The sequence below is a fragment of the Lathamus discolor genome, chromosome Z, assembly GCF_037157495.1.
Source record: "Lathamus discolor isolate bLatDis1 chromosome Z, bLatDis1.hap1, whole genome shotgun sequence".
In the NCBI taxonomy this organism is placed as follows: Eukaryota; Metazoa; Chordata; class Aves; order Psittaciformes; family Psittacidae; genus Lathamus; species Lathamus discolor.
In genome coordinates, this window is record NC_088909.1 from 30,331,520 (window position 1) to 30,358,604 (window position 27,085).

Sequence of the window (27,085 nt, forward strand, 5' to 3'; positions counted from 1 at the left end):
AAGCAGTAGGAAGTGACTGGGTGATGGGAAACCAGAAAAAATTAAGGCAACAAGCATTCAAAAGTTTCTCCTCCTTGCTCTACAGCTGTGCTTTACATTTTTTCTGCCAGAAGTACTACTGCCCGTTCCATGGAACTGCCCAGAGCACATGTAAGGGATGGCAGAAGCTATACATGCTCTTATACAGGAGGCAGCTGATCGGAGCAGTGCTCACAAGCTAGAGCCAGGTTTCACACCCTCTGTAGCCCCACCAAATTCAAACTCATCTCTTAAACCTGGACACTAGCCTTATGATCAGAGTGGAGAGTTTCCACAGCCTGCACACAGCTGTGCCTCAGTGAAGTGAAGGTTTCAGCATTCACTGGGACATAAAATCTAAGAGAAACCACAAGGGAGCATGCATGTCTCAAAACGTGCGGAGAGTTCTGGTTAAAATGGCTATTCCAGCTTTATTAAACATATAACAGACAGTAGCTGGATACAGGATTCACATGGGTGGAGACATGACTGTGTTTTGCCGTTTGAATAACCATAGTAGGCATATGTTCAGCTCTGTGGATGGTCTCAAGTGGTTTTTGCTGGAGTAGGACATTACTTCTTAGGACCTTATCTAGCAGAAAGTATGTGGTGATTGCAGACCAACAAAGATTAAGAAGAAAAAAAAGAAGAAAAGCAGAAGGATCTTACGTGGCATTATGTCCTTACAAATGCCTGGCTGAGGAAAAGGAAGCACAAGCCTATTTGCTGTTGAGGCAAATGCTATTAGAAGGAATAAATGAATAAAAAACCTCTTTGGGAAGGAATGCGGGCTTGCAGAAGTGACTGAGGTGTTGGACAAACAGGAGATCAGGGAGAAGAGTCAGTTCTTCAGCACAAGAAAGGCAGTCAATGGAGTATTTTTAGATTGCTGCTGCAAAGGAGTGTTGAACATAATATCCATGGCATGGAGAACAGGTATGAACAGGGCTCATTCTGGGGCTGAACACCAGAGAATAAGCCCCATCTGATCTTCTAGTGCAGATGATTGCCTGTGTGTTGCAGCAGAGGTGTTACCATCCTACAGGAAGTACCACCATGCACACACTTGTTGAAGTACAACCATCTTACATTATGAGGATTCAACAAGGATTTTGAGTTTATTCACTGTTTGTCTGCTCTTTTCCTCCTGCCCTGTTCCAATGTCCAGGATCTGTGGCTGTCCCAGAGAAAAATAAATATGTCCCCGCATTCATCTGGTTCTTGCCAGATGAGAAAATCTTTGCTTCTCTTCTTCCCCACCATGGAGAACAGACCCAAGGCAGCAGCATCATGGTGTATAGAGGGGCTGCAGGTGGTGCATCACATGCTTGTGCATTGCAGGAGGCTGAGAGCAAAGGGAGATTTCAAACAACCTCTTTACTTGCACCCTTGTTGGCAACTGTATATCCCATGCCTGGATGCATGACTCTTTCCAGTTAGGAAACTGGGAAATCATACGCCTAGCTTCAGTTCAGGAACTGCAAAGCAGGAGCCAGTAAGTTTCTAGAGAAACCTGTTTCACAAGCTGGACCGCAATATTTTGGCTTCCAGATTGAAACTGAATTAATTTTTATTATATTAAGTTCTTATGTCCTGCAATTATTTTCCTATCTGTGTGTAGACAGTGACACATACCTATGTTCCACACTGAGCCATCATCATATAGGCCAGATGCTGCTATTTGCTCTGCATGAAGAGTAGAGCCACACTGAGGATGACAGCTTTTGTAAGCTACAGCACCACTACGTAAAATCACTGTGCCCAGATTGGAGGCACTACAGCACAGGAGTGACCACACCATCTTTAAAGCCTACTTGCTGAGTTAGGGAAAATCATGACAAAAATCTTTCCCTGCGCTTTTGATGCCAGTCATTCCTATGAGATATTATATGAGGGATTTTGAGGCTATCATTTAGGCCAGTTTACACAACTGTCTTCCCAGATTCAGCGCATCATTAGTCCCAGGGACTTCATTCAATAACGCATGAATATTACATTGCAATTATTTCCATGCATTTACTGCATGCAAGAGTGTTATATTGTAATTATTTCAATGTATTTATTGCATAGAAGATGATTTTGAATGTTCAAATGAAAAACGGATTTTTTCTTTTTCTGTGAAAATTAGCAGAATAACATATTGAATTGGGCAGATGAGCCCAAATTTGCATGTTCTATTTTATCTTTATTACCTGTTACTGCTAGTAGAAGTAACAATTCTGAAGGAACAAATTCTGTTGCCAGCAAACTGGGCACACATTCTGATTTCTTACTGGTTTGCACCAGCGCTGGTGAAGCAGAATCTGCAATAGTAGATTGAGGTCCACAGTACAGGCTGAGATATAGTGAAATATGCCTGAAGGCAGGATATGCCTGAACTTCAGCAATTTTCTAGTCAAACCTCTGCATTATAAGTCACTTTACCATAATTTGATGTTGAGCACATAGGCATTTTATTGGTGTAAAGCTCTCAATATGATTTAACCCTTTGCAGGTAAAAGATATCACTGTGCAGTTCTCAGCAGCATGATGAATTTGCACATAGGATATTGGAGTACTAAGCATTTGCATGGTAGAGACAGAACAAGGATATATTGGGGGTTTCAACTAGGTTCTAATGAAAAAAACTCTGAATATTTCTGCTCAAGTCGCTGACATGAACTGCCTTATTTTGGGTATGCACTAAGAAAAGTTAAATCAGAATCTTCCACAGTGGCTTCTTCTGAAACATCACCAAAAAAAAGGCTGTTGAACTTTGTGTTTTTCATCACTTGTGCACTTGAAGTAACTTCAGACATCTTTTAAAAAGTGATTCTAATTATGTTGGCATACAAGTGGCAATAAACTTCTGAAACCCATCCATTCATTTATCTGATATACATACTCAGGTAGCTCTATCTGAAGCTTTTCTGGAAAAGGAGTCTCCTTCATGCAGAGATCTATAGTGTTACATCCATATTAACCACAGTTCCTTCTACCCTTCAGAACACGGTGAGAATGGCCTCTTGTGCAGGAATGATTGCTCCTTTTATAGGGAAAAAAACAGGCAGCAAGCTTCCTGGTGTTCTTCACTATAGGGGAACAAAGCAAAGTGCTGACAGAGTTAGTAACCTCAGGATGGCAGGCCCTGTGGTAGCACTTGGTTTGAAAACTGTTTAGCTGTGGAATCATTCCTCTCACAGAAATGAAGAAATGTTTATACTCTTTACCGCATTTTAAATGCCTGAGACCAGGGAACTGCAGGAGGCATTCAATCTGGTTAGGTTGAGTCCAGCCATCTGTGAAGGTAGGTATTCCTCCTGTGCACATGTGGCTGTTGAGCACATCTGCCCTGCTCCTGTCTCAGTTTTTGACTGCTCAAGCAACAGCAAAAAGGAGCTGAGACCCCTGCTATTTAAACGAATTTCCTACAGACAAAGTATTTTCTTAAAAAAAAAAAATGTTCTAGAACAATAACAAAATTCATCTCATGATCTTAAACCATGTGAGCACCACCTAGAGATTTAAAACTCAACAAATGCTGGCAGCGGACCTCATCGTACTGATCTGCTCTGAAAATGCTGATGAATTTACAGTAAATCCCTAACCGGGCCAGTTGTGCAACTAGCTGAAGTGACACAAAGTATTAACATTTATGATGGTGAGTCAAAATCAAACAAACATCCTTGTTTTATAAGCTTTCTCACAGCATGTAGTGGCATGTACTGTGACTAATGAAACATCTGTTACTGCCCTGACTCTCACAACTGAGCAAGTGTTGCAATCATTCTGCAGGGCCAGGCTTCACGTTAGGGTTTTAGAGAACAGTCAGATAAGAAGTATCAGCAATGGACAACACTCACCTCTGTCCGTTCAAGGGGAATGAAATAAAACAAAAAAAAACGTCTTCAAGAACCAGGTTTCCTGTGTAGAAAACAAAAACAAATAGTACTATATCCCAAAGTGTCCCAAACTAATTTTAACTGCAGACTGTGACTTATTGCAATGATACCTGCACTTCATTTAGGTGCCCAGAAAGTCCTTTTTCTGCAGGTGTAGGTATAGGCTGCCCACCGTGCTTCAGACGCACTGCACACAACTTTAAAGGCTGCCCCTTCTGCATATGGGCATTGGTCTCCCTGACTGCCCTATGTTGCCCGCGGTGAAGCAAGGCTCACTCCCTTTCCTCCCCACTCCCTGTAAGTTTTGCTATTAACCACAAAGACTTGGCCCTGTTTGCAGCATAGTCAACAGAATTCCTGGCAAATTCCAAGAAACTGAAGACTCAATGCAGCAGAACATGTACTAATTAAATATAGACATACTCTCATTTCTCATCAATTCAAATAGTACTTGAAAAGCACTTGTTTAAGTGCTCTGCTGATTAGAATTAGTTTTCTGTGTCTGTGAATGCTTTTGCACCATTAGACCTTAAAGACTATGTCTGCTTTGGATATGAGTGATGACAGTAAGTGACACCAGCTATTAGAGAACTGGGACACAGTAGTGGGGTTTGTTTGTTGGTTTGTTGTCCTTTTTTTTTTTTTTTTCCAGATCAACAAGTAATTAGATACAGCAAAATTTGTATAAAACTACAGCAAAATTCATGGAGAGATTTCCATAAGAAGTTTTCTTCTAAAGGGAAAGGGTGCTGCTCAGAGCTTGCCTGGCATTAAGCCTTTAGGCAAGTTCCTAAAGAAGGTATGAAACACATTCTCATTGACTGTATTTCTATACTATGCTCATAAATGTTCAGAGGAAAATTCCCTTGGTCTCCTACTTTAATGTGTTTTCATTCCAGAGTGTCTGTGCAGAAACAGAGTTAATGATTCCTACAAGATCAGCCTGCTTCCCCCTCTCAGGTCTGTAATACTTCCTCTGTGTATATATTTCTTCCTCATTTATGACCCCAGATTACTGATCTAACTCATTTGTAATGCAATACTTGTACCCTTCAGTCAGAACAGGGATATCTGTGTGGCACACAGAGAGATTATCAGAAAATGAAACTCCCTGGAATTCCTCCTTACTTGTGACTGTGAGAAAAGTGAGAGGGTTTAATGTTATGAAACCAGCAAGGTAAGGCAGTTGACAGCGTGTCAGTGGTTTCACTCTTGTCCTTCATCTCCCCTCTGTTTGTTTCAGACCCCTGCATATTTTATCATGTCACGATTCAAATTTCAAGCTCTCTGGCTCAAGATTGTTTCTTTATTTGAATTTGTAAATTTCACAGATTTGTGTATGCAAAAAACCAGTGAGATCAGTTCAGCTCAGGAAACTGAGCAACTGTGTAACTAAAAAGCTTTCCTATCCAACAGTGTGTCTGCATCATCTTCCAGCTGTATATTTCAGCAAGTAGAAATAACAAACTTGTTTGTATCAAACAGACTATTATTTTTATTAATCAGTGTTACACATACAGGTTAATTAAAAAAGCTACAGTTTGTGAAATATGCATCTAACTACAAGATACAAATCTAGGCCAATTGCTGTGTTATCTATTGATGTTCAGCCACTGTAAAAAAATTACAGTTTATTTTCTGATATACAAAACCTCAAGCAAGCATTCCTTGTTAAATGCTCAGTAAAGCTCACAGCATTCTACTACGCAGTTTCATATATAGTGTTTTAGTGCAAAAGGAAGTACAAATATAAAAATACTGAGGCTTGAATTAAAAAAAGAAAAAAAAGACAAAAGAACCCAAGCAAGCTGTGGAGTTAGAGGTGGGTGTCTGCTATGGGTATTCTTCTAAGCTCGACGATCTGGGAGTTAGCCATGCTGCCACCATCCTGGCTGCCATGACAAGATTCATTATCGCTGACACTCAGACCTGCACCTGAAACAGAAAAACAAAGAAAACAAAGAAAAAATCAGTGAGAATAAAATCCCGATGCAGAAATGATGACAGTGTGTCCTGCTCTGCTTTATTCCGGTTGTTGAAATACTCCTTACCCAACAACAATGTGGCAAGTTTCTTCTTACTAGCCCACAGTTCTGAATCCACAGATTGTAACATTATCTGACATAGTCTTGTACCATCCAGACACACTTTTTCATAACTTCACTGTCAGTTGCTTTATTTGTCTCAGTAAATGGTACAATAGCTATTCAAAGGTTGTCTTGAAATCACAAAAGCATAAATCAAAGCCTGGCTTAGGCTGGGTTCATGGTCTGGCTGTTACAGTCTGGTATTTCCAAGGACTTCTTCATGAAAAATTGATTTTTAATGATACAATTTCCCTGTTAAACTATAATTCCAGCTGGTTTAATAGGATTGTAATTTCAACATGAGAAAAAGCACTGACTAAATATTCCTAAACCCACATTTGGCATAGGATGGTGTATTGTGTTTTTCTTCTGCTGTGAGAGAATACTAGATTTTGGCCCATGGAAACTTCCAAAACATGTCTGGAAGAGACCTCAGGCCACCTCCTCCATCCTTCTGTCACAGGAGTTCTGTTAGCTTGTTGCTTCCTTGATGTTCTGGGGAGGCTGTGGTTTATTTGTGGGGGAGTTTCAAGTTAAATAACATGCAGATACATAATCCTACACCAGCTTTCATGAAATATGTACTTTTTCAGACTACTTCTTCAAAGAATATCTGTTGCAACTATAAACTTCAATAAATTTTCAGCTCCTCTCTTTGAGCTGTAGAGCAAATCCTAAAAAATACATGGGTATTGTTAGGATTTAGGGCATCTAGGTTTTAAATTTATTGAGAAGTGCACACCAGTGTGATTAGGCATGGTGATTTCAAGACAAATTTCAGGCATGGTCTTAGGAAGATGTCACTTACAAATGACTAGGTAAGTTATTCATTATGGGCAGACACAGATCTGTAACTACACGTAGTTCCAGGGAGCTGCAAAGGAATTACATTTGGCTCACAAAGACCTGAACAGATTATTTTGGGAGAGGCAGTGATTTGCATTTTCATACTAAAAAATACGTTCAGGAGTTTCTGTCAGTTGCAACATGCATCTCTCATTTCTGCATCAGCTGGCACTCCAGGCTTTGGCTTGTTCAGCAAAAGACAAGATAGGGGTAATTTTTTAGAGTTAACTCATCATTTTCTATGCCCCTATCGTTCCACCTTTACAAAGTTTTTCCACAGCAGCCTTCCTTCCACTAGCCCCCATGTGGAAAAGAAGTATGAAAAAAGGGGCAGCGGTGGGATGCTCCTTTGCTATGGAAAGTCAGCCTGCAGTCTTGAATACGGAGCTTGGTTCAGAGAACCGAAGCAGGTTCTCCTGCAGAGGTCTGGAAGAAGTTCTGATAGGGACCAAACTTGGCTACGTGAATCCAGCCCTACTGCATCCAGGTGAAAAGTGGGTATTTCTGCACTACGGTCCTTCTTACAACTGGTTCTGGTGTTTGGGCTATGGAGTGGCCATACATTCATTGACATGTACTAGGTGAGTCCTGCTCTTGGGTCTGTACGACCCAAGCTCTTGAGACCAGCAATTGCTGTCAGAGTATAACAAGAGTAAAAATCTATCAATGTACAGAGATACAATAATAAAGACAAAAACATTAGGCTCTGAATCATTAAAAGACTAGTTTATAAGTACTGAAGATGATTAAGGAGTACTTACCAATTAAAATTTATGGGTGTATTTAATCTTGCCATTGCATTATGGTCCTAATAACTAAAAGCTGCTTGAAAGTCCTTGGAAACCAGCAACTGCATAAGCAAGTTATTTAGATTTTTTTTCCTCTTCTCTAAAACACTTGTTTTAGAAAGGAAACATGGGTACAATACAGAAGATAAATCAGACTGCTGTATTTACCATTTAGGGATGGAAGAATAAGGTAATAACCTTGAAGTAAATACTTTGAATAAAGAAACAAAACAAACTTCTTGTATAGCATCATTCACATTGAATTTGCTCAAAACATTTATTTAGGCTGAAGAAGGCACAAATTTCAAAGTGGGAAAAAATACGCTATTGAAAAATTATTTAAAGTCAGATCATATAAACATGATCATTCTGGGTTCAGATTTTAAGGTGAACACTGACTGTTGGGATCAGTAAGATATTTGTCTTACCGGTGGCTATACTGCAGTTATTCAGGTCGAGCTTTCTTAAAGAATCTCATGCTGGTCATTATAAAAAGAAAGATACAGATGCTGGTCTAATATGCTGTTACATATAGCATACGTACGTACATTCTTAAATGTCATTTACATGCATGTTTTGTGCGAAGTAAGAGGAGATTTTTTTGTTACAGAGATTCTTATTAGGAATTTGTTAAACTCCTGAAGTAAGCTACTCTGGGTTTACAAAGGCCTTGTTCTGCTGCTGATACAAAGGCAAACTACGTAAGTGCTGATCCTTTTTAGGAATGAGAGCTGAAATGTCACCAGGATACCAGCTTACCAAACAGCTGGCAGACTGGGAAGGGTGCAACTGTTTATATGATGGAGTTTCATAGAGTTCATTGGCCTGGCTTGTTCTCAAATTATTAACTGAATTTAAACTCAATCAGATCGCAAAAAGCATGTAGTCCCCTGGAGACGTTAGCGTTGGATGGTAGCTACGTAAACAGCAGGAGTATTATTTTTCCCCGATTAGTGAAGAAACTATAAGAAAAAGACGCAGGAAAATGAGGCCTTTCTTCCCTTCATTTTGCATCAAAGAACTAGCTAGAAACCGAAAAATTCTCCTATCTCACTTCGCAAACCCAGCAAGATCCTTCCAGTGACATCTACTGGTGGAAGGATTTCATGCGAGCATTCCTACGCACCCCTGAACTCCAGCTGTTAACATCTGTTTGCTCAGATATATCTCAGACTTTCACTAAAACATTCCAAGGATTTTATAATTACTGTACTCAGATCTCTGGGGAGACTTTATTTTGTAAACACTTCCATCTTGCTCTCTGAATCAATCGGTTATATTTTATGTGTAAGGCATATTAGATAGGAATGATTAAGCTACACGAGCCAAATTTAATTGCTCTTTCAGAGTTTTGACCTTACAGAAACGACATCAACAGACATCCAGACTTCTATTAATAAAGTTCAGATTGGACAAAAAAAAAAGGCTTCTTGGATATTATTCAGCCACATTCAACAGACAACAAGTAAAATATTTGTGAGCATTCACAAATGAGAAGTTGAATGAATATGCAAACTGGCTACTTTCCCTTCCTTTCTTTGAAGGTGAGCCCTTCAAAATGGAAATAACACAGGTTGATAAGGCAGAGCATGAATCTAGGACTTTGCTACTGTCTACAATTTATCTGCCTTGTGACAGACCATCTCCAGGATGTTGCACTGAAAACCTTCCAAAATGTGAAATTTCAAATATTTCCTCTAGTTCAGGATGCCCAGAATGAGATGCTTAATTTTTAAATGAGGCACCTACAGTGGTATTCCCAGCGTTCAAAAATGCTGACTTTGGAACCCTAGCTAAATTAGATTGAAAACTATGAGCCGGTTTATATAGCATCATTACTGTAATAGCTGCATTTGTGCGTGGGAAGGGTAATTTATACAGTAGATTTTCCCAGGTTTTCTCCATGTAGAATGTTTATTTAGGATTTATCACGTACGCCTCTATTAAATGCAAAAATACACTGAGATGTGGATATAGCAATATCCTCCATTAATACTATGTAATGTATATGTGCTAGGCTGGTATTTTCCACTCTAACCCATAAATATCTCTGCAAACATCTTTCTACAAGGGTGGGCCACCAGTCAGCAGTGGAGGGGTTTGGACTTCTCCAAAGGCTTTGTTGTGTCTTCCATTCACATCTCACTCAAAAGGAATGAACTGGTTCAGTTTTGTGCATCAAAGAAGGAGGGAGGAGAGGAGCATCTGCAGGAGATGGGAATATGGATGGAAGCTCAGAGACCAGTAAAGCTAGTGCGCATTTATGGTATATATGCTTTGGAGCAAAGCTGATGGACTGAAGATGAATTTGCTTTGGGACAGATTCCATCTACTTTTATTCTGTCAGATGATTTTTTAACTCCCCAGATCTAACCAGAGTCCTTAGGGAATTCTGCTGTATCGGACTTTAGCCTTAATGATGGTAATATGCAACTCTGTGACAATCTGGAAGGTAATGGTCTTATTAAAGTGTCTGTCAATATAAAGCTTGCACAATTTGAGGAAAAATGAGATCTAGTCCAAAATGACAGCACTTTTGAAGTTAACTAGCGCAATTAACAAAAAATTATTAACTAATTGAACTTAGTACAAGCTAAGCCTTTGATTCATTATAAAAGCCATAAATGAAATGTAATAAAATGAAAAATTTAAGATAAACTAAAAAATGTAAATAAAAAAGTTTTTATTTTAGATAATACATATTATATATTTATACAATTTATATTTTATTTTATTTTTATTTAAGCACATAAAATAGACTGGATATCCCTAAATTATTTTTTTCTACCATAATTGTTCTATAATTTCCTCACATAAACTGCATTTGCACTGGCTGGCCTCCCAGAAGGTATCCACAGTATATGAGATGAGGTGGTAGAGTGGGCATAGTGGATCCTAACTATGTATTTCTGTATAACATGAACATATTGGATGGAAAGGAGGAACTAAGTGATTAGGCATCCCGAAGCTATGACTTTATCATAGAAGACATTCAGCTTCTGTATTGCACCAAACAAAATATTAACTGGCCATGTGATGCAGAGTTTGCAGAAAGCTAGCATAAAAGCTGTGTAAGAAACAGCACACTGTTGTCCACCTAATTTGCTAGAAAAGCAGTTGCATGCCTTCATCTGACCCAGTCCATATTTCAGGTTAATCTGTAATTAGGCCCAGGATTAATGATTATGGAACCAAGGGCTAAGTGCATAGTTCTACAGCACGTTTCTTTAGCAATAAGGCTATACGTGTGCCAACGTATCTATTTGTGGAGCTGTGCTGCAAACTGCAAGCTCCTAAATCATTGCAAGTTAAAGTTGTGCTGTGGGGGTTTGTTCGATTTTCTTTAATTTACATCAATCATCCTTCATTTCTACTGCTGAAAGTGGTCAGCTGCAGCGCAAGGGTGAGACAGGAGGAGAGGAATGGGATTTTTGCTCTGTGGTGGGTTATGCCCTCTTTCTCACTGATCCTGGCTGCCAGATTAAACCCTGTGGCTACAAAGAGTGAGCACAAATTAAAGTAACCTCCAGACAGCTCCAAACTATGTACGCAGAAAGAACAGATGAAGTGCAAAGAGGCATAAAGACATTTTTGCATATTCCTCTTCTAATCAGTGCTGATCCTCAGCCAGCCTTCAGAGTAGGAGCTAAGGCTGAGTTTGGTTACAGATTGATAGTTTTAGGGAACAACACATAATAGAGGTTTCTGCTTCTCTTAATCAGATGTAAACTCAAGCAATAGCAGAGCAAGCGTTTCTGTTCTTCCTCTATAGGCCAAAGCCACAACATACAGTTTAGGAGTGACAAAAACAGCTCATGTGGTGCAAAGTACCTTTCCCCTGCTCTCCCAGGGGCTTGTCTACTTCAGATAAGGAATTCTCAGCCTGCTGAAATCAAGCCTGGTCCAAAAAGGTTGAGAAGTGCTACTTAACAGCAAATGACAGGCAAGAGCAAGGCAGCAAAAAGGCATCTCAGCTGCTCATACATTTTAGCCTATTTAGAGGAGAAGTGCTCGTCTTCCAGTTGCTGATGACCACTGCTTCCTTGGAGCTGGAGCTGAATCTCAAAGGGCATCAAGCAAGGAAAGAGTGAGACAGAGGGGAAGAAGGAGAGGGAGAGGAAGAGGGAGAGGAAAAGCCCTAACCTGACTTGTTGCAGTTTTATACAAATATGGGCAAAGATGCAAGGGAGGAAGAAGAAATGTGCTGCCAGGAGGGACCAGGAGACAGGTTCCTTTCAGTGCCTGCTAGATTAATGGCATCACAGAATTCCCGACAGAGCAAAGCTCAGTGAATACTTTTGCAGAATAAGCCTGTACTACCAAACAGAGGAGAAATCCCACTTTCCACCACCTCATCTCCCTTTTCATTGCTCCCATGCAGTTCCCTCCCTCATGCCATTGGGAGCACCTTGACTCCTTGGCTATGCACTGCAGTAGACTGAAGAGCAAAAACAGTAAAACAGATATGATTTTAGTTGCAGAAAAGCTCATGGTTTTTGGTTTAAAGTATGTGTTGAGCTGCAGCTTGTATGTAAGGCAATAGCTGATAAGCATTTACTTTGGTAGTTTAAGCTACCCTAACCTCAACACCGCCTCTTCAGTTTGGCTTGTTCAGATGTTGCTTGTGAGGCTGGAACCAGATGGAACAACTAGTTTGGCTTAGAAACCATCTTATTTTGCTGCTCTAATGCTTCTGAGGACACAGTTTGGGCAAATAAATCCATGCTGGAGCAAAATGGCCAGCTGCTACTTGAATCTATAATGCAAACAAAAATATTTTTCCCCAACTGTGACCTAAGGTCTCTGATTCAAACCTCACTAATTCAAAAGACTCATAAGAACAAATGGTAATGAACAATAAAATATTACTAAGGAAGACAACAATAAAATTCAGGCAAAATAATCAAAAGCAAAAAAAGTTCTAGACCTACTGTATTTAGAAGGTCTGAAAACATATTAACTAAGGGTGGAGCTTGAAAATTTATTAAAATATCACGAAATGCTAAATTGTGATGGATTACATTAACCACAAGTTTTAACTACTGCTGTTGCCTAGCTTGCTCTTCATGATTTAAGACTCATTCTTCCACAGTGCATAGAGTTTACTGCTGAAAACAGGCCAACTGATGCTAACTGAACTGATTAAGCAGTAAATGTCTGCAATGGTGGGAGTGTTAGATATGAATGGGTTCATATCTTACTACCTGTGAGTTATCTGGTTTCCTTCAAATTATTAGGAAATAGTAATAAAGTAAAAGCTACCTTCTTAGGTACTTAGAAAAAAAGGTTTGCAATTCTAAGCTTGTCCACCTAGATTTGAAAGTTTTGGCCAAATCTTTAAATAAATAACAAAGTAGAAGTAGTCTGCAGAACATGCAGGAAAATTGATGGGTACAATATAGACTTAGAGACAATCTTCATAAAAATTCATATTTCTTAGCAGTAAACCAGTTATTAATAAATCAATTATATTCCTAACTAGAAGAGTTTTCTGCAATGGAAATTGGCTTAGAGGATAAAGTATTATGAATATACTAAATAAAGCTACCCCTTCATTAGCATCATTCCCAGTCTTCCAACTAGCTTGACTGCTTTCCTTGGTGTCACTGAAACGAACAAGCTCCTTAAATTATTGGTGCCAGAGCACCTAACCTGCTATTGTCACCAGTACCTCCCTGTTGTCTCTTGTGAGGCTCAATGGTATCCTCAGAGATCATTCAGGCAACCTCCTACTACCAAGCCTGTCTATTCGTATTTCACCCACTGCCTAAATGTCAGCTTGGCTTAGCATCTGCCAGGTCTTATCAGCTGGCACTCCTCTGCCTTTGTGGCCATCTTATCAAGTATTCCCATGTTGACCTATCTTTGACCCAGGTGTCACTTCATTTCTTCTGCCTGTGGCCACATCTTGACTATCTATTTATATCACCATTCAAACAACCTTAAGTTTTCTTGGTGGAGTGGGTGAGAAGACAGAAAAGCAATATATAATTGAGGGCAAAACCTGGGATTTTGAAGACTTGAACTCTAACGCTATTGAGGGGAATCTGATTATAAATGTTTTGTTTTGCAGGCATAGTTTGAATGTGGACACCTGAAGTGGTCTCCCCTGCTTCTGTCCTCCAGCAGCCCAGCAAGCTCATCACCATTGGCTCCTTTGTCTGGGCAAAATTCTATCTTGTTCATCTTTCAAGTATGCCCCATTTTTCAGGACCAACTGTGTTTTATGTAAATATTTTGTCTTACACTTATTGGGAGAATCAGTATTTATGAAGTTATGCGGTTTCCCATAGATATACATATATAAAAGATAAAGATAGGCATTGTATGTAACCTATATGTCAATGTGAATAAGAAAGGAAAAGAAGACAAGACAGTCAATGTCTGAAAGTAGCAAGATAGCCATTTAAGCACTTGTGAGAAAATGTCAGAGCCTCCAATCTGCCGCTACCTTCTGTAGGTATGCTTGTCTTCATGATTCAAAATGCATTTTTACAGCCCATTTCTCTTTTATTTTAGATAGCCTGCACAGTATTTGTCATGGAATAGCATTTCAAGGCAAAACAATTTTACTTCAGATTTTCACTGGCAATCAAATTCCATTAATGGATCTCATTAATTGGATCTCATGGCACAGTGACATCGCTAAGGTGAAAACCAGCAAAACAACCTTTAAGGAACAAGGAGGAGAGTCACTCACCAGTCTTTAAAGCAAATATTAGGTCATCAAACTCCTGTGATTCCTCATCAGCAGCCAATGAGCTGGCACTAAATCCTCCAGAAGGGTGGAAAACATTGCCATTTTGCGGACTTTGCTTAAAGGCAGCACTAGCCTGACCAGCAGGCTGCAAGGATGCCCTCTCCCAGTCTGCAGGCACCTACAAAGTTTAAAAAGACACAGAAATGCAGTAATCATCAAAACTACAGTATAGAAATTAGAAACTATGACCAGAGCCAAATTCAAGACCATGAGATTTTGAAAACAGCTATTCTGTCACTTCTATAAGAAACAGGTAGCCTTTTAAAAAAATAAACAATATATTTATATATATATCTCAACTACATGTTATTTAACTTTGCTTTTATTATGCCTCTCTTCTCTTCTCCTTCTCTCTTCCATTCCAGTTTATTCTAATTTTATTCTATTCTATTAAATCTTCTATATATTTTGCACAGCATGACTTTGAAAAATTAAAACTCACCTAAGGCCTATAGTTAACTGGAAAGAGTTAACTGGATATATTGATATTTCATGATCCACCTCTGAAAACTTTAACCAGCCTCTATAACAAACTGAAGACTTAAGTAGAAAAAGAGAAATCCTCTAGATGTGATTTACTAGGGAATAGTAAGTTCCAAGAATATCACCATAGCTAAAGATAACATTTTTTATGGTAAAAAACTTCAAAAATCCCTCCTCCCCAAAGCTAACCTAAAATGATTAGCAACTTATTCCTATCTATTACACTTCAGTACTGCCACTTAAAATCTATAGGTACATTTTCAATACACAAGGTAATGACTACGGAGCACTGCTACCTCTTCCATAGCACTGATGAGGTTCTGAGTGGACTTGCTGATCTCTCCACCTGCAGCCGGCAGGCCACTGCCATGTGTGAAAAAAGCTGACCCCGGTGTTGTATGTCCATTCATATCTACAGAATAACTTGCTTTCACAGGACAGCAAAGTTGGTTGTGCAGGATAAAATATACCACAAAGACATAAAGACCCTGAAACAGAGAGAGAAAAAGAACATCAGCATTTGAAATGCAGGGAGCTTAGGTCAGAGTTTGAACACAGTCATAGCAAGGTCCTATACACTGTAGCAGATGCTTTCCCTTACATCAGCAGTCTGTGCTTCAAAGGGCTGTAGCCCATAGAAATTCTATGAAAAATAAGAGAAGATGTCATTGCCTATCAAAAGTCTGGAAGCTAAAACTTGATATCCTGAGGCCTCCAGCTAAACACATACAAACACAAAACTACAAAACCAACCAAAAAGAGTCACTGAAACTGATTATTTGGCTGAATCCACACAGTTGCAAAGCAAAGCCAAGATCCCAAGAACAACAAAACCATATTGAATTTCACAGTTGTCGTAAGAGTGAAAATGTGGTCAAGGGCCGCCTTTATAGTAGGATTTGGCTGCTCTCCCCTAGCCACCGTTCTTTATTCCCTTACTAACCTGCTGGCTTTTTGCGTTCTTGCCCCAATTTCAATCTCCTGCAAGCTGCACTGCTGCCATCACAGACACCAAGTTGCAGCTGTAAATTAGATTTTCTATGATATCCACGAATTCAGCACTTTCACTTGTGATCACTACAAAGGCTCTGTAATATGCTTCTGCAGTTCTCCTTTAAAACTTGTTAATTTTGACCTTTAGACTTAGCCAAGAGAAGTATTATAACCATGTCTTTTGTTTGCAAAGAAATCCAGTGACTGAACTTCTGAATATGAAATCTGATTTTCTCAAATTCTTAAGTCACATTGAGGGAAAATAATCCATTTCAACCAACAAATCAACCAGGTAAATAGTTACTAAAGAAGGGGTTAACCAAAAAAAGTACAGAAGAAGGCCTCTGGATTCTTCCTGATTGCTGCAATACAATTACATTTGCACTGTATTTTGTATTTCCTATTGTCCTCAAGACCCCTGAAACCAAATGTACTAAACAGAAGAATTTATGGGAAAGGTACCCATTGGCATGAAAGTAATAACTGCTACTATAAATAGAAAGCAGTTTCATCTAATTATATTTGCAAATTCCTCATGGAAGGAATTTTGAAAATATATGGAGACTGCGAATACCCAAGAGGTATGTTCATTTCCATCCCTATAGAAAAGGCAACAGCACTTTGTGATCTACAGATTCATAATTCCTAATGCCAAAACGATATGACAAAAATGCCTGGTCCAAAGTGACACAGAAGTTAATCGGATTTCAATCTGATCTGGTCAAATACTGCAAATGCCCTCATACAGTTTCTGAAAAGCCACATGTGCATTCTTTAACAGCAAAACAGCAAACAAAAGTGGAAAACCAACTATTTTGAGAAAACATTTTCCCACTTTTCCAGATTACTAGTTTTTGTCATAAGGGCCCAGGCAGTTAACCAACAGATTTCTCTGTGATACATATAAGTAAATACACTCCAAAAATCTGATGTAAACACATCACTTAACAAACACTAAAGAGGAACCAAAATGTCCTTTCATTCTATAAACAAATCCAAGGACTCTCATGTAGGTCAAGCATAATGGGACCAGAACATGGATTTCTTTTAATTTGTTTAATGGATATGAAAAGTATAAAACCCCCAAAAAGGACAGATAACAGTGACAACACTGAAGTCAGAGCAGCTTCTGGCATTTTGATCTCTGAGGACAAAGCCACAAAAGCTGCACACTTGTTTCAGGTGGTTTTATATTTAAAAAAAACCCAACATTAGCTGACAATACTGCACAGCCCTGTCTTTCAGAGTCACTGGTATGTGATGATCATGATATGTCATTGTCCTGAGCAGCCCCACTTGCAGGAACTCTTCTAGAACAAATAAACACGAAGTAAAGTGCCAGAATTATCTCCTTAACCCAGCCTGATCTAATTCTCTGTGTGGTTTGGACAGTGTTCTTTCTAAGGAACTGTTGCACTACCAGAACCACAGATAAGCATGTCAACACCTCAAGCATCCTCACTGCTACTCCTTCCTGCTTCTGCTCTTTGCTGTCATCCAGGGACACAGACCCATGTTCTGTGCAGCAGGAGCCAGCATCCCTGAGATACACTGCCTCCTGTGGCACTCCTGCTGCAGCCCTCCTTTTCTCGAGGCTGAGAATGATCTTCACTACGAGCAGCTCAAAAAACTCCCACGTATTGATGCAGACAGGTGATGAGGCAGCTTCTGTGGCCCTCCTATAATGAGCACACAGAGTCAGGGGGGTTGTCTGACTGTGTAGGGTAGGAAGAATAAGAGGATGAGTTAGCTAACAGAAAAAAAACAAACAACTTGTTTTACTTCCCCAACTCCTGTGAAACATCAGGGCAATGCCTAACAAACTGAAGTTTAAACCTAGCAAACCCCAATACTCCTAAGCACTATACATTTACACAGATACTGTGTTGCTGGCTAGATTGCTTGTCTAGGTAGACAAACGATGAAACCTTCTTTGACCTATATTCCTATTCAAATCTCGACGCTCAAGAAGATACACTTTGTAGAGGTGATTTCCTATGTGGTTTTGTTTGAAGTATCAAGAGACATTTGTGGTCTTATTCTCACTACCCTGTGTCTTTATTAGAAACCGCTGCTATTGAATTTTGAGAAATCAAAACGAGGCAAATGGCCCTGCCCAAACCACACCGAGGTCTGAGGATAAAACACACGAAGATACCATGGATCAAGTCACGGGAACAGGTTGCCCAGAAAAGCTGTGGCTGCCCCATTGCTGGCAGTGCTCAAGGCCAAGCTGGACGAGGCTTAGAGCAATCTGGTCTAGTGGAAGCTGTTTCTGCCCCACGGCAGGGGGTTGGAACTGGGTGAGCTTTAAGACCCCTTCCAACCCAAACCAGTCTTGGATTCTATGATTCTATGATATGATCTGTGCTTATTTTAGCACCACAACTAGCAGGCTATTTACTCTGAAGGAGCACAGGCAAGATGCAGATACTTGGGTTGTGTCAGTACAACCACAGCTTTCACAGTCTCAGTGTTTTTTCAAAAGCACTAGTTTGAGAATTGACTTGACCCTCATCACACTTTTGACATCCATTATGTTCTTTGTTCTTTTTCACTGCAACCTTTAATACTGTAAAAATCATCTTAAAGTACTATGAAAATAAGGCTGTTAGCATTGTAATATATGTTTCACTGTGTTTATCATATAAACAACTTAGGCCAAGTTGGCACCAGTTTGCTTTTTCGGAGACACACAGTCTTTGCCAGCTGGACCAAGTATAAAATGCAGAAAATAGTAGAATAGTCAAGTTCTGTTGACACATCTACCAGTCTTGCAGGATGTTCAGAGAAGAAACTTACTCCAAAGGGATCAAAAGAAGATAGGTCTGGGTGTGGACACTAGTTAACACCAGCAATGACATTGCTGTTAAAAATGTGGTAAATACAGACTTTGTATTCCAAAGAAGTTTCCATTAAAAAAAAGTGCAACAAAACAACTAAACTCCCAAAACCCAAACCCCAAAACTTCACCCTAGTACCAATATCCTCTGCTGTTGCATACAGATTCAGAGCCATCTTCATCAGCACATGAGCAGGTACAAGGAAGCCAAAAGAAACTACTGATCTCAGAGTGAAACAGCTGCTAATTTCAGAGCTTGACCTGGGCTCTATGGAAGAAGATTGAATAAGTAAGCTGAAGAACTATGACTCTGGAGGATGTAACTGTTGTATTACCTAACTTCTGTAAACTAGGCCCACAGTTCAACCCTGTGTCATTTATGGTTACACGACGATAGTATCAATAAAGCGTCACAGTAAAAGATAAGAGGAAAAAGTGTTACTAACACATTTCTCGTACAGGAAGATGATAACTACTTCAAGCAGACAATCAGGCTGTCCCAAAGGAAGGAGCACAAACAGGCAACTTACAGCTCTTCTCAGATGTGGTGGCTGTCTGAAAAACGTTTACAGGATATTGTCAGTAAAGCCTGCTGGTTATTTTACCAATATATACTGATGGAAGACAATTAAGCTTTTGTTATTTCACCTCACAAGCTGGCCTGTACGTCTGATTTTTTGCAAAGCTGTGTCAGGGGAAAAAATACCCAGAAAAAAAACACAGCTTCAACTGTCTGAAGGAAAGCTCACACGCAAAAGAGTCCACTGTGACCTTTTCAGCCACTGAGGTGGGAACAGCCTCAATGCTGCTGTAAATTATACAGATACATCAGCAATCCTCTTTCAGATTTTCGACAGATACTTGACCAACCTGACTGATTGACTTTAACTGGTCCCATGGATAAGCGGAGAGTGGTCAGTAACAGCTGCTGTGAGTTTTGCAAGTCTTCCAGCAAGGTCTCCCATAGCATGCGGGTACCCAAGCTAGAACATTGTTGTCTAGATGGGTAGAGCACCAGATGGGTAAGAAATTGAACAAGTGGAGGGCCACCAAGACGGTCAGGGGCTCAAGCACATACCCCATTAGGACAGGCTGAGGGAATTGGGCTTTTCAGCATCAAATCACAGAAACATGGCATGGTTTGGGCTGGCAGGACCTTAAAGCTCATCCAGTTCCAAACCCTGCCACAGGCAGGGACACCTCCTGCTAGACCATATTGCTCCAAGCCCCGTCCAGCCTGGCCTTGAACACTGCCAGGGATGGGGCAGCCACAGCTTCTCTGGGCAACCTGTGCCAGGGCCTCAGCACCCTCACAGGGAAGAACTTCTGCCTAAGAGCTCATCTCAGTCTCCCCTCTGTCAGGTTAAAGTCATCCCCCTTTGTCCTGTCCCTGCTTGCTCTTACAAAAGGATACTTAACATGAGGGTAATTAAGCACTGGAACAGTTTGCCCAAAGAGACTGTGGAAAGTTCTCTATTGCAGAAGAAGGGAGTTTTTTTTTCTGGTACATTGTATAATCTGTGTGAGGGTTTTGTGCATGCATGGGTGTGAGGGAGATTCTCATGCACAACAGCTTGATTTATTTATTCTGTGGTGTGACAGCTGCAGGAAGCTACTAAATTAAGGACAGACTTCCACAGCTGTCAGTGAAAGGACAAAATACATTTTACACTTCATAAGATCACATGCAGATCGGGAGGACTGATCCATAGAAAGCCTTCATTGCACATTTGACACGCGAGGTCTCTCTGCCTCTTTATATTCTAATTCTGCATGTTCCAACTCACTGTGCTGACACTACAGTATATCTAAATTTGGAAATACAGGTAACTGCTAATAGTAGTGAGAGAGGATGCAACAGACTCTAGGCCATCATCAAACCTCTTTATTGCCTCCCTTTTACACACTGAGAAAAAAAACAAGATCCCTACTGTATCCCACAGTTTTAAATTGGTTTTGTAAGAGGAAGGATTTTAATTGCTCTAACAGACAAAAACACACCAAGTCATTAGATTTATAATAAAATAACAAAACAGCCTAAAATAAATTATACTTCTCACAAAAGTGTTTTCATCCATGCCTAAGATACTGTACCCTGAATTTGCACAACTATATTTTCAAGGAGAAGTGGATTCAGATGTCATCATCTATTTTAGAGCAATGGTATTTTTATTTATAAAATTAAAGTATTTTAGCCTGGCTTCTGTTGAAAAAAAGTAAATTAAACACTCCATTTGAATAAATCCTCCTACTGCTTCAGGGTTCCAACACTAAGTAAAATTCAGTGTACTTGACAGAGGCACTGTTTCAGTCCCAATTTTTACTTGGTAACTATCATCACGTGACCATGTCACCAAGTCACTTTTTCAAAAGATAGCATTTTAAGCGAGATCAAGGCTTGTGAAGAAAGATGCTATCTTGTGTTACACCAAAAAAAAGACCTCTGTGTCCAAGGCTGGACCATTCTGATCTTGAGATGGCCATGGTTACAATATGACTATTACTTCTAAAGTTATACGCAAACAGCTGCCTCAACCGAAAGGGTTGTCTTCATTCAGATCAGCTTTTGAGACTGGCTGTCTGTAGCCACTGTAGTAGAATTTCTGCTTGCTCTTTAATGCTTTGGTTAGTTACACTCTGTATTTTTTCATCTTATCAGGGTGAGATTTATTCTTATTCTCTGTCTTGGACCATACTAATTTACTGTTGGCAGCCTGTCCTAGAAAGTATTTTGGTTGTCAATTTAATGATCGGGTTGTTGATGGCCACGGGATGCACCTGCTCCTGGTGGCGTATGCCTTAATGCCATAGCTGATTTCCTGTGAACTTCCCTGGGGATTTCACTAATTTACTGGAAGTTCTTATGTTGCAGACTTCTCTTTTCTCACGTAATTTTCCATCACTGGCCAGTTAAAGCCTGCTGTGGATTTACAACAATTTGCACAACAAGTGCCTACTGCTTTGGGGAAAATTACTGGTCTGATTAATCCAGATAATTTCCATGTTTCACCATGTTCAAGACGCTAGTGTCTACATAGCAAAAAGTGAGTCACAATGTTAAAGGAATCATATTCAGGAAATTATAATTAGGGCCATTGTACAATGCATGATATATATCTGATACTGTCATCTTTCCTAATCATTTTTGGAAGAAAATTAGCCATGGAACTAAATATTCACACACATAATGGCATTGATAACATTGAAATATCTAATTTTCTATTTCCTTCTGCAAGTTTCCTATTTTCAGATATAATTATGATAAATTGCAGGCACAGTATTTTTGTGCATGTCTAGATACCAAAAAGCAGACTTTAATGTGTATTTTATTTTTCTGTATCTCCTTCAACCATGTTTTCCTTTGAGAACAGCTTGAAGAACTTTCACTGCTGTCATGATACAGAAGTATCATCTTAGTCACATGATACTACATCCTAAGCCATCATCTAACATCTCCCACTCATAGCACTCCAGAAATATTAACCTTTGAAATGTAAATCAGATCCTTTCTGTGTAAATCTAACTTTTTCTTAGCATTCAGTGACTGTTGTAAAAGCCATGTCCTTAGCAGTGCAATCCTGCTAACTGGTGATTACATTTAATAATTTGATCTTGAACCTGCTGCGTATCATCAAGGGTTTGACTGTTTATTTGCCATTGGGTACCAGTTTCGATGAAGCTATTATAATTCTTATCAATCATATAATTTCTCTTATCACATATCATTTATCACAGTGAATTGGGAATACTCACTGCTTATCCACACTTTGTTTCCTGCAATATTTACTCTCCATTTTGCTCTTCAGGAAATGATTTGTACCAGTTACAACTGAAGTTATAAAAATTCACATCAAAAGCAAAAGAACAATAAATCTAACTGAGGACTGCAAAACTCATACCACCTTGGTAGGCAATATCATAAGACTACTTGATGAAACAACCAATTGCCATTGCATACCCATACACACACATACACATACATGCACAGAAACCACCATAAAATATGAAGGAAAATAATAATTCATATATCTATCATTAAATTAAGAATGTATTTACAATTTTGCATAATAATTATTTCAAGTGCTTTCTTTTTTGTAAAGTTATCATTCCACAGATAAATGTTATGGATATATTCTGTAATAATGCTAAGAATATGTGCTTTCAGCATTATGAATACATTTTCCTAATACTAGCATAACACCTGAAACTTAGTCTAAACCGCCAAGTTTCCCTTTATGCAGAGCCAGCTATACCAAGACCATGCTGAATCTTGCAGTTCTTACCCAAAGCCAAAGCCATAAATTCCTTTCCAGCAAACTGCTTTCAGCTCAAATTTAGTCAAAGCTTGGCTCAAGCTTACCTGAAAGGTTCACAGATTTTGGCAAATCTTTAACAAGCAGATTTGCTAGGATAGCCAGTATTCACTATAAATATTTCGCACAGCACTCAGCACACTTGCAGCTACTCCCACACAACATCCGTTTGTACCTCCAATTTCAACCCTGCAAGTGGTGGAAAAGGTTTTGGAGTGGGTTTTTTTTTTGTTGTTTGTTCTAAGAGAACAGATTCAAATTTTAAAAGAGGCGTTCAGCTTGAAGATGCACTGAAAATATAGAGTTCAGACAAATTTTCCAGATGTGCACACTGGGTTAGAATAAAATTCTGTTACTTCCTTCAAATGTAGTCATCCCGGAAATATCAAGAAAGCCCTATTTTTGTATTTCAGCTTAGCTGAGGAAGAAACAAACACTGAGTCAGAGACCAAAGGTATAAACAGTGGGACAGGCGTGATGTGTGGAGGATAAACATGGGAGAGCCAACATGCAGAAGCAGCTTGCAATTCACCTCCACATTTCTGGCTACATTCCCTCATTACACAGCCCTGACAGATTCAGCAAATCACAGCAATCACACATGGCTGCAGGAGGCTGAGAACAGCCAGGAGCAGACAAAGCAGACTAGCACCCCACCATTCCCATCCTGCCTCATTTCTGAGCCCATGTCTTTTTTTCCCCTCTGCCTTTTTTTTTAATTTCTAATTTTTTTTTTAATTTTTTAATTTTAGCATTGAGTATAAAGACCTAGAAATATCATAGGTCATGAATTTGCACACACGGCTTACCAAATTTTGCAAACATTTACTCTCATACTTGCTTTCCAAGGTAAATATTTATAACTCTACATATCTGCTCACACCTTACAATCTAAGCCTAGTACTGTTTTCATTTCTCTCTCCAACAGACAACAAATAGGGGATGATAAAGCCTTTGTTACCTCTGCCCCTAGGTCAAGAGGTCCCCTGACTAACAGTGTTAGAGCAGTTAATTCTCTAGTTATATCTGAAAGCTAGCATAGGAAAGAAATACTCCAGAGGGAAGTTATCAATTGAAGAAATTACACTCAGGGACCATAGAAACTGGCATCGATGAATACAGGTCAATCTTGACTATATGAAAAGTCAAAGAGAGGGCTATTCCTGCAGCATGTAAAAGTATTCTTTTTATCATTATTTTTTATTAAACTAGTAACTTCCGCTTATGTATACCAATCACAAATATGCAGAGTTTAAAGAAACAGGGAACTGAAAGTCAGCATTGACAGACAGGAAGAAGTCAAAATAGAGAAGTGAGCTTTGTGTTTATTGCTGAACTTGCTATTACAGAAAATTCTCAAATTAAAGAGTTAAGCAAAGGCTGGAATTTACTACTATAACCACATTTTTTTCCTTTAATTGATTTTTTTAGAGTCATAATCTTTCTTATGCTTACTGTTATGTCTTTTTTCTTTTTTTTGCTACTCTGTGATATCTGACTGAGAAATTTGGTAGACCATTTATTTAGCAAGATTTTGCTGCAGTGCCATAGAACAGTACAGCTGTAACTGACCGGTGCAACTCCAGAAGCCACACCCTCTGCTTGGGTATTTTAGGGCAGACTGGTCAGAATAAGATGTTTGTATACTCCAGCACCCTCTTAACTATAGGGAATAGCTTTTGGGGATGTTGCTATCAGTTAGACACAAGCCATGCAGTTCTGTAAAGAACCAAATAAAGTCTCACCATTTTCAGCCTCCCCTGAGTTAAAACTGACCCCAGCAGGTACCTTACAATGAATTTTTATACTTTTTGTGTCCAGAATAAGAGATTAGGTTAGGTTGCAGTGCATGGTACTGCAAGAATTTTTGCCAGAGAGCTCTGATTGTCTCAGAAGTAACGTCCTTGTTTAGCAGGCTTTGCGATTAAATGATAATCACAGGAACCTCTCAGAAGTTTACACTCCCTACTCGCTTTAATGAAAATTACTGCAGATATTTACTGCCTTTCCACAGCTTTACAGACAGCAGAAGGCAAGCCTTATTTATAAAGCAGGAAGTTAACACTTTTTTGGTTAGGGATGCTCCTCAAAGAAAGGGAAATATGGCAAAAATGAGGACAAGGACTAGAGGTCCTTCCATATCTGACAAGTAGGTGAACAAGAGTAGATGGGGGTATAATAATATATTTGGCTCTGTCATTGAAATCATTCACTTTCTTGCTTAAGATGCCAAGCTGATTTCCTCCCTCAGTCCTTGCCCCCAATCTGTGCAAGGAGGGAAAGCTGTGGTTAAATAAATAGTACCTCTAGAGTTAATGAGATCTCTTTTCATAGGGAGTGCTACTCAAAGTAAGATTAAAACCAAACTCACATTACATATGGACATGATGTCAGCCTTGTATTAGAAACTTTTATTTTGATTATTTAGTTTCTTCCCCAGCAATGGTAGCTCTAAAGCTTTCTAGAATTTGCATTTCTGGGTCACAATTTTCTGTTTTTTAATGGAAAAATTAGTGGCACAAAAATTTGTATCGGTCTTTCTAAACAGACTGAGGCAGAAATGCCATAACTAAATGGGGGAGTGGGGTGGGGGGGGGTGGCGGGGAGAGGGGGGGAATAACCAAGAGGGGAAAAAAAACAAACAAAAAAAAAATAAGGGGACATTTACACAAAATAGAAAGGGAATTAAATGATCCTTGAGGTAATTCCATTGTCTGACTTTAAACAGGGACTCTACTTCTGACACAAGAACACCGCTTGGGAGAATAATGACTTTGTAGTATTTAGATATTTTCCTATGATTCTGCTTATATTCTGCCTAAACTGAATGTCAAAGCATACCAATGTAATACCAAAGGATATATGTACACACATATGTATTTCAAAACTAAGCAACTGGAACATTTGATTTCCATGCCTTGGCATATTTACTGAACTTTGCAGGAATGCAGCTCTACCCTTTGTCAGCAACAGATAGTGTAAGTCATGAAACACGTGTCAAATTGTCGGTTCTTCTTGTACTTGGAAAATGAGAAGTAACTTTCCCTCTTGGAAGTTCTCTAATGGATGAATGCCAGAAGTGACCTCAGATATGTTTGCAGCACTGAACAGAAGGAGTTGAACATGACCTGCTCTGTGAACCATTCCTGATATCTGGGGAGTATTTCTTAAGAGGAAAAAATTCTAGGAGCTGATGAAGGATGGACTTTCGCATAATTTTCAAAGCAATAAGCATCTCAGCTGCAGTTCTGGGTTTTATTTTAGCTTAGTTTCCCCTATTACTTAGCATGGAGTATATGTCCTTTTGAGGTCTCCCTCTTTGTGAGAGGGCTGCCGATCACTCTCTGTTCTTTTCCAGCTCCCTTGTATGGCAATAACTGCTGGCTCTGCAGTATCATGTTTTCTCATTGCAAAACCACCGAAAGTGTTTGACAGAGCTGTCTATGCTGCGCGGCGAAGCACGATGTAAAGCAAACACAGACAGTTGCCAACTCCAGAGCTGTGTGGTGGGTCGAGAAGAGATGGACTGGAAGAAGACCTTCACTGTTTTAGACTGTTTTCACCTTACACCTTTTTGACTTTTCTTCCTTTGCACTTTCCTGTCCCCGGTGCATCAGAGCAGCTAGCAGCTGTGCCATTGTCCCTGCACCAGTCAGTCCTGGGAGAAAGAGCCTGGTGCTCCCTGCCTGCACAACCTCAGGAAGTGTTGATTCTCCCTGCAGAGCATATGGAGGGCAGCTTCACCAACCTGGAGGTATTTACATGACAGACCAGATTGGGAACACTGACCTAATTAGGCTCCCACCTCCAGACTGTGCATGTTCAGGTGGCTGTAACAGCATTATGGCTCCTTGCAGAAGTTAGCAGAAAAGATGGGCTGATAGATGAGTAATGAAAAGCCTGATGAGAGGTAAAAACAATCTCCTGAGGGAACAAGCAGGAAATTCTGTAGCAAGACAGGGAAACTTTGCAGGAAGGTGAATTTTGAGGCAATTTTATTTTAAGCAGGTTAACCATAATGCCTATAAAACCCAGTTCTACAGGCAAGTACTGGAAGTCTCATAGCCTGGTGTG

General features: G+C 39.5%; 1 protein-coding gene across 1 annotated transcript in view; it reads right to left on the reverse strand.

Annotated features, from left to right (window-relative positions):
• Positions 1–5,305: 5,305 nt before the first annotated feature.
• ADGRV1 (adhesion G protein-coupled receptor V1) overlaps positions 5,306–27,085 on the reverse strand; it is a 273,612-nt gene continuing 251,832 nt past the window's right edge. Inside the window, exons 87-89 of the mRNA XM_065661610.1 lie at positions 15,160–15,351; positions 14,321–14,498; positions 5,306–5,834 (exon numbers count right to left, since the gene is read on the reverse strand). Of these exons, the coding sequence (XP_065517682.1) occupies positions 5,716–5,834; positions 14,321–14,498; positions 15,160–15,351 (489 nt within the window). The 3' untranslated portion in view covers positions 5,306–5,715. The remainder of the gene's footprint in view (positions 5,835–14,320; positions 14,499–15,159; positions 15,352–27,085) is intronic.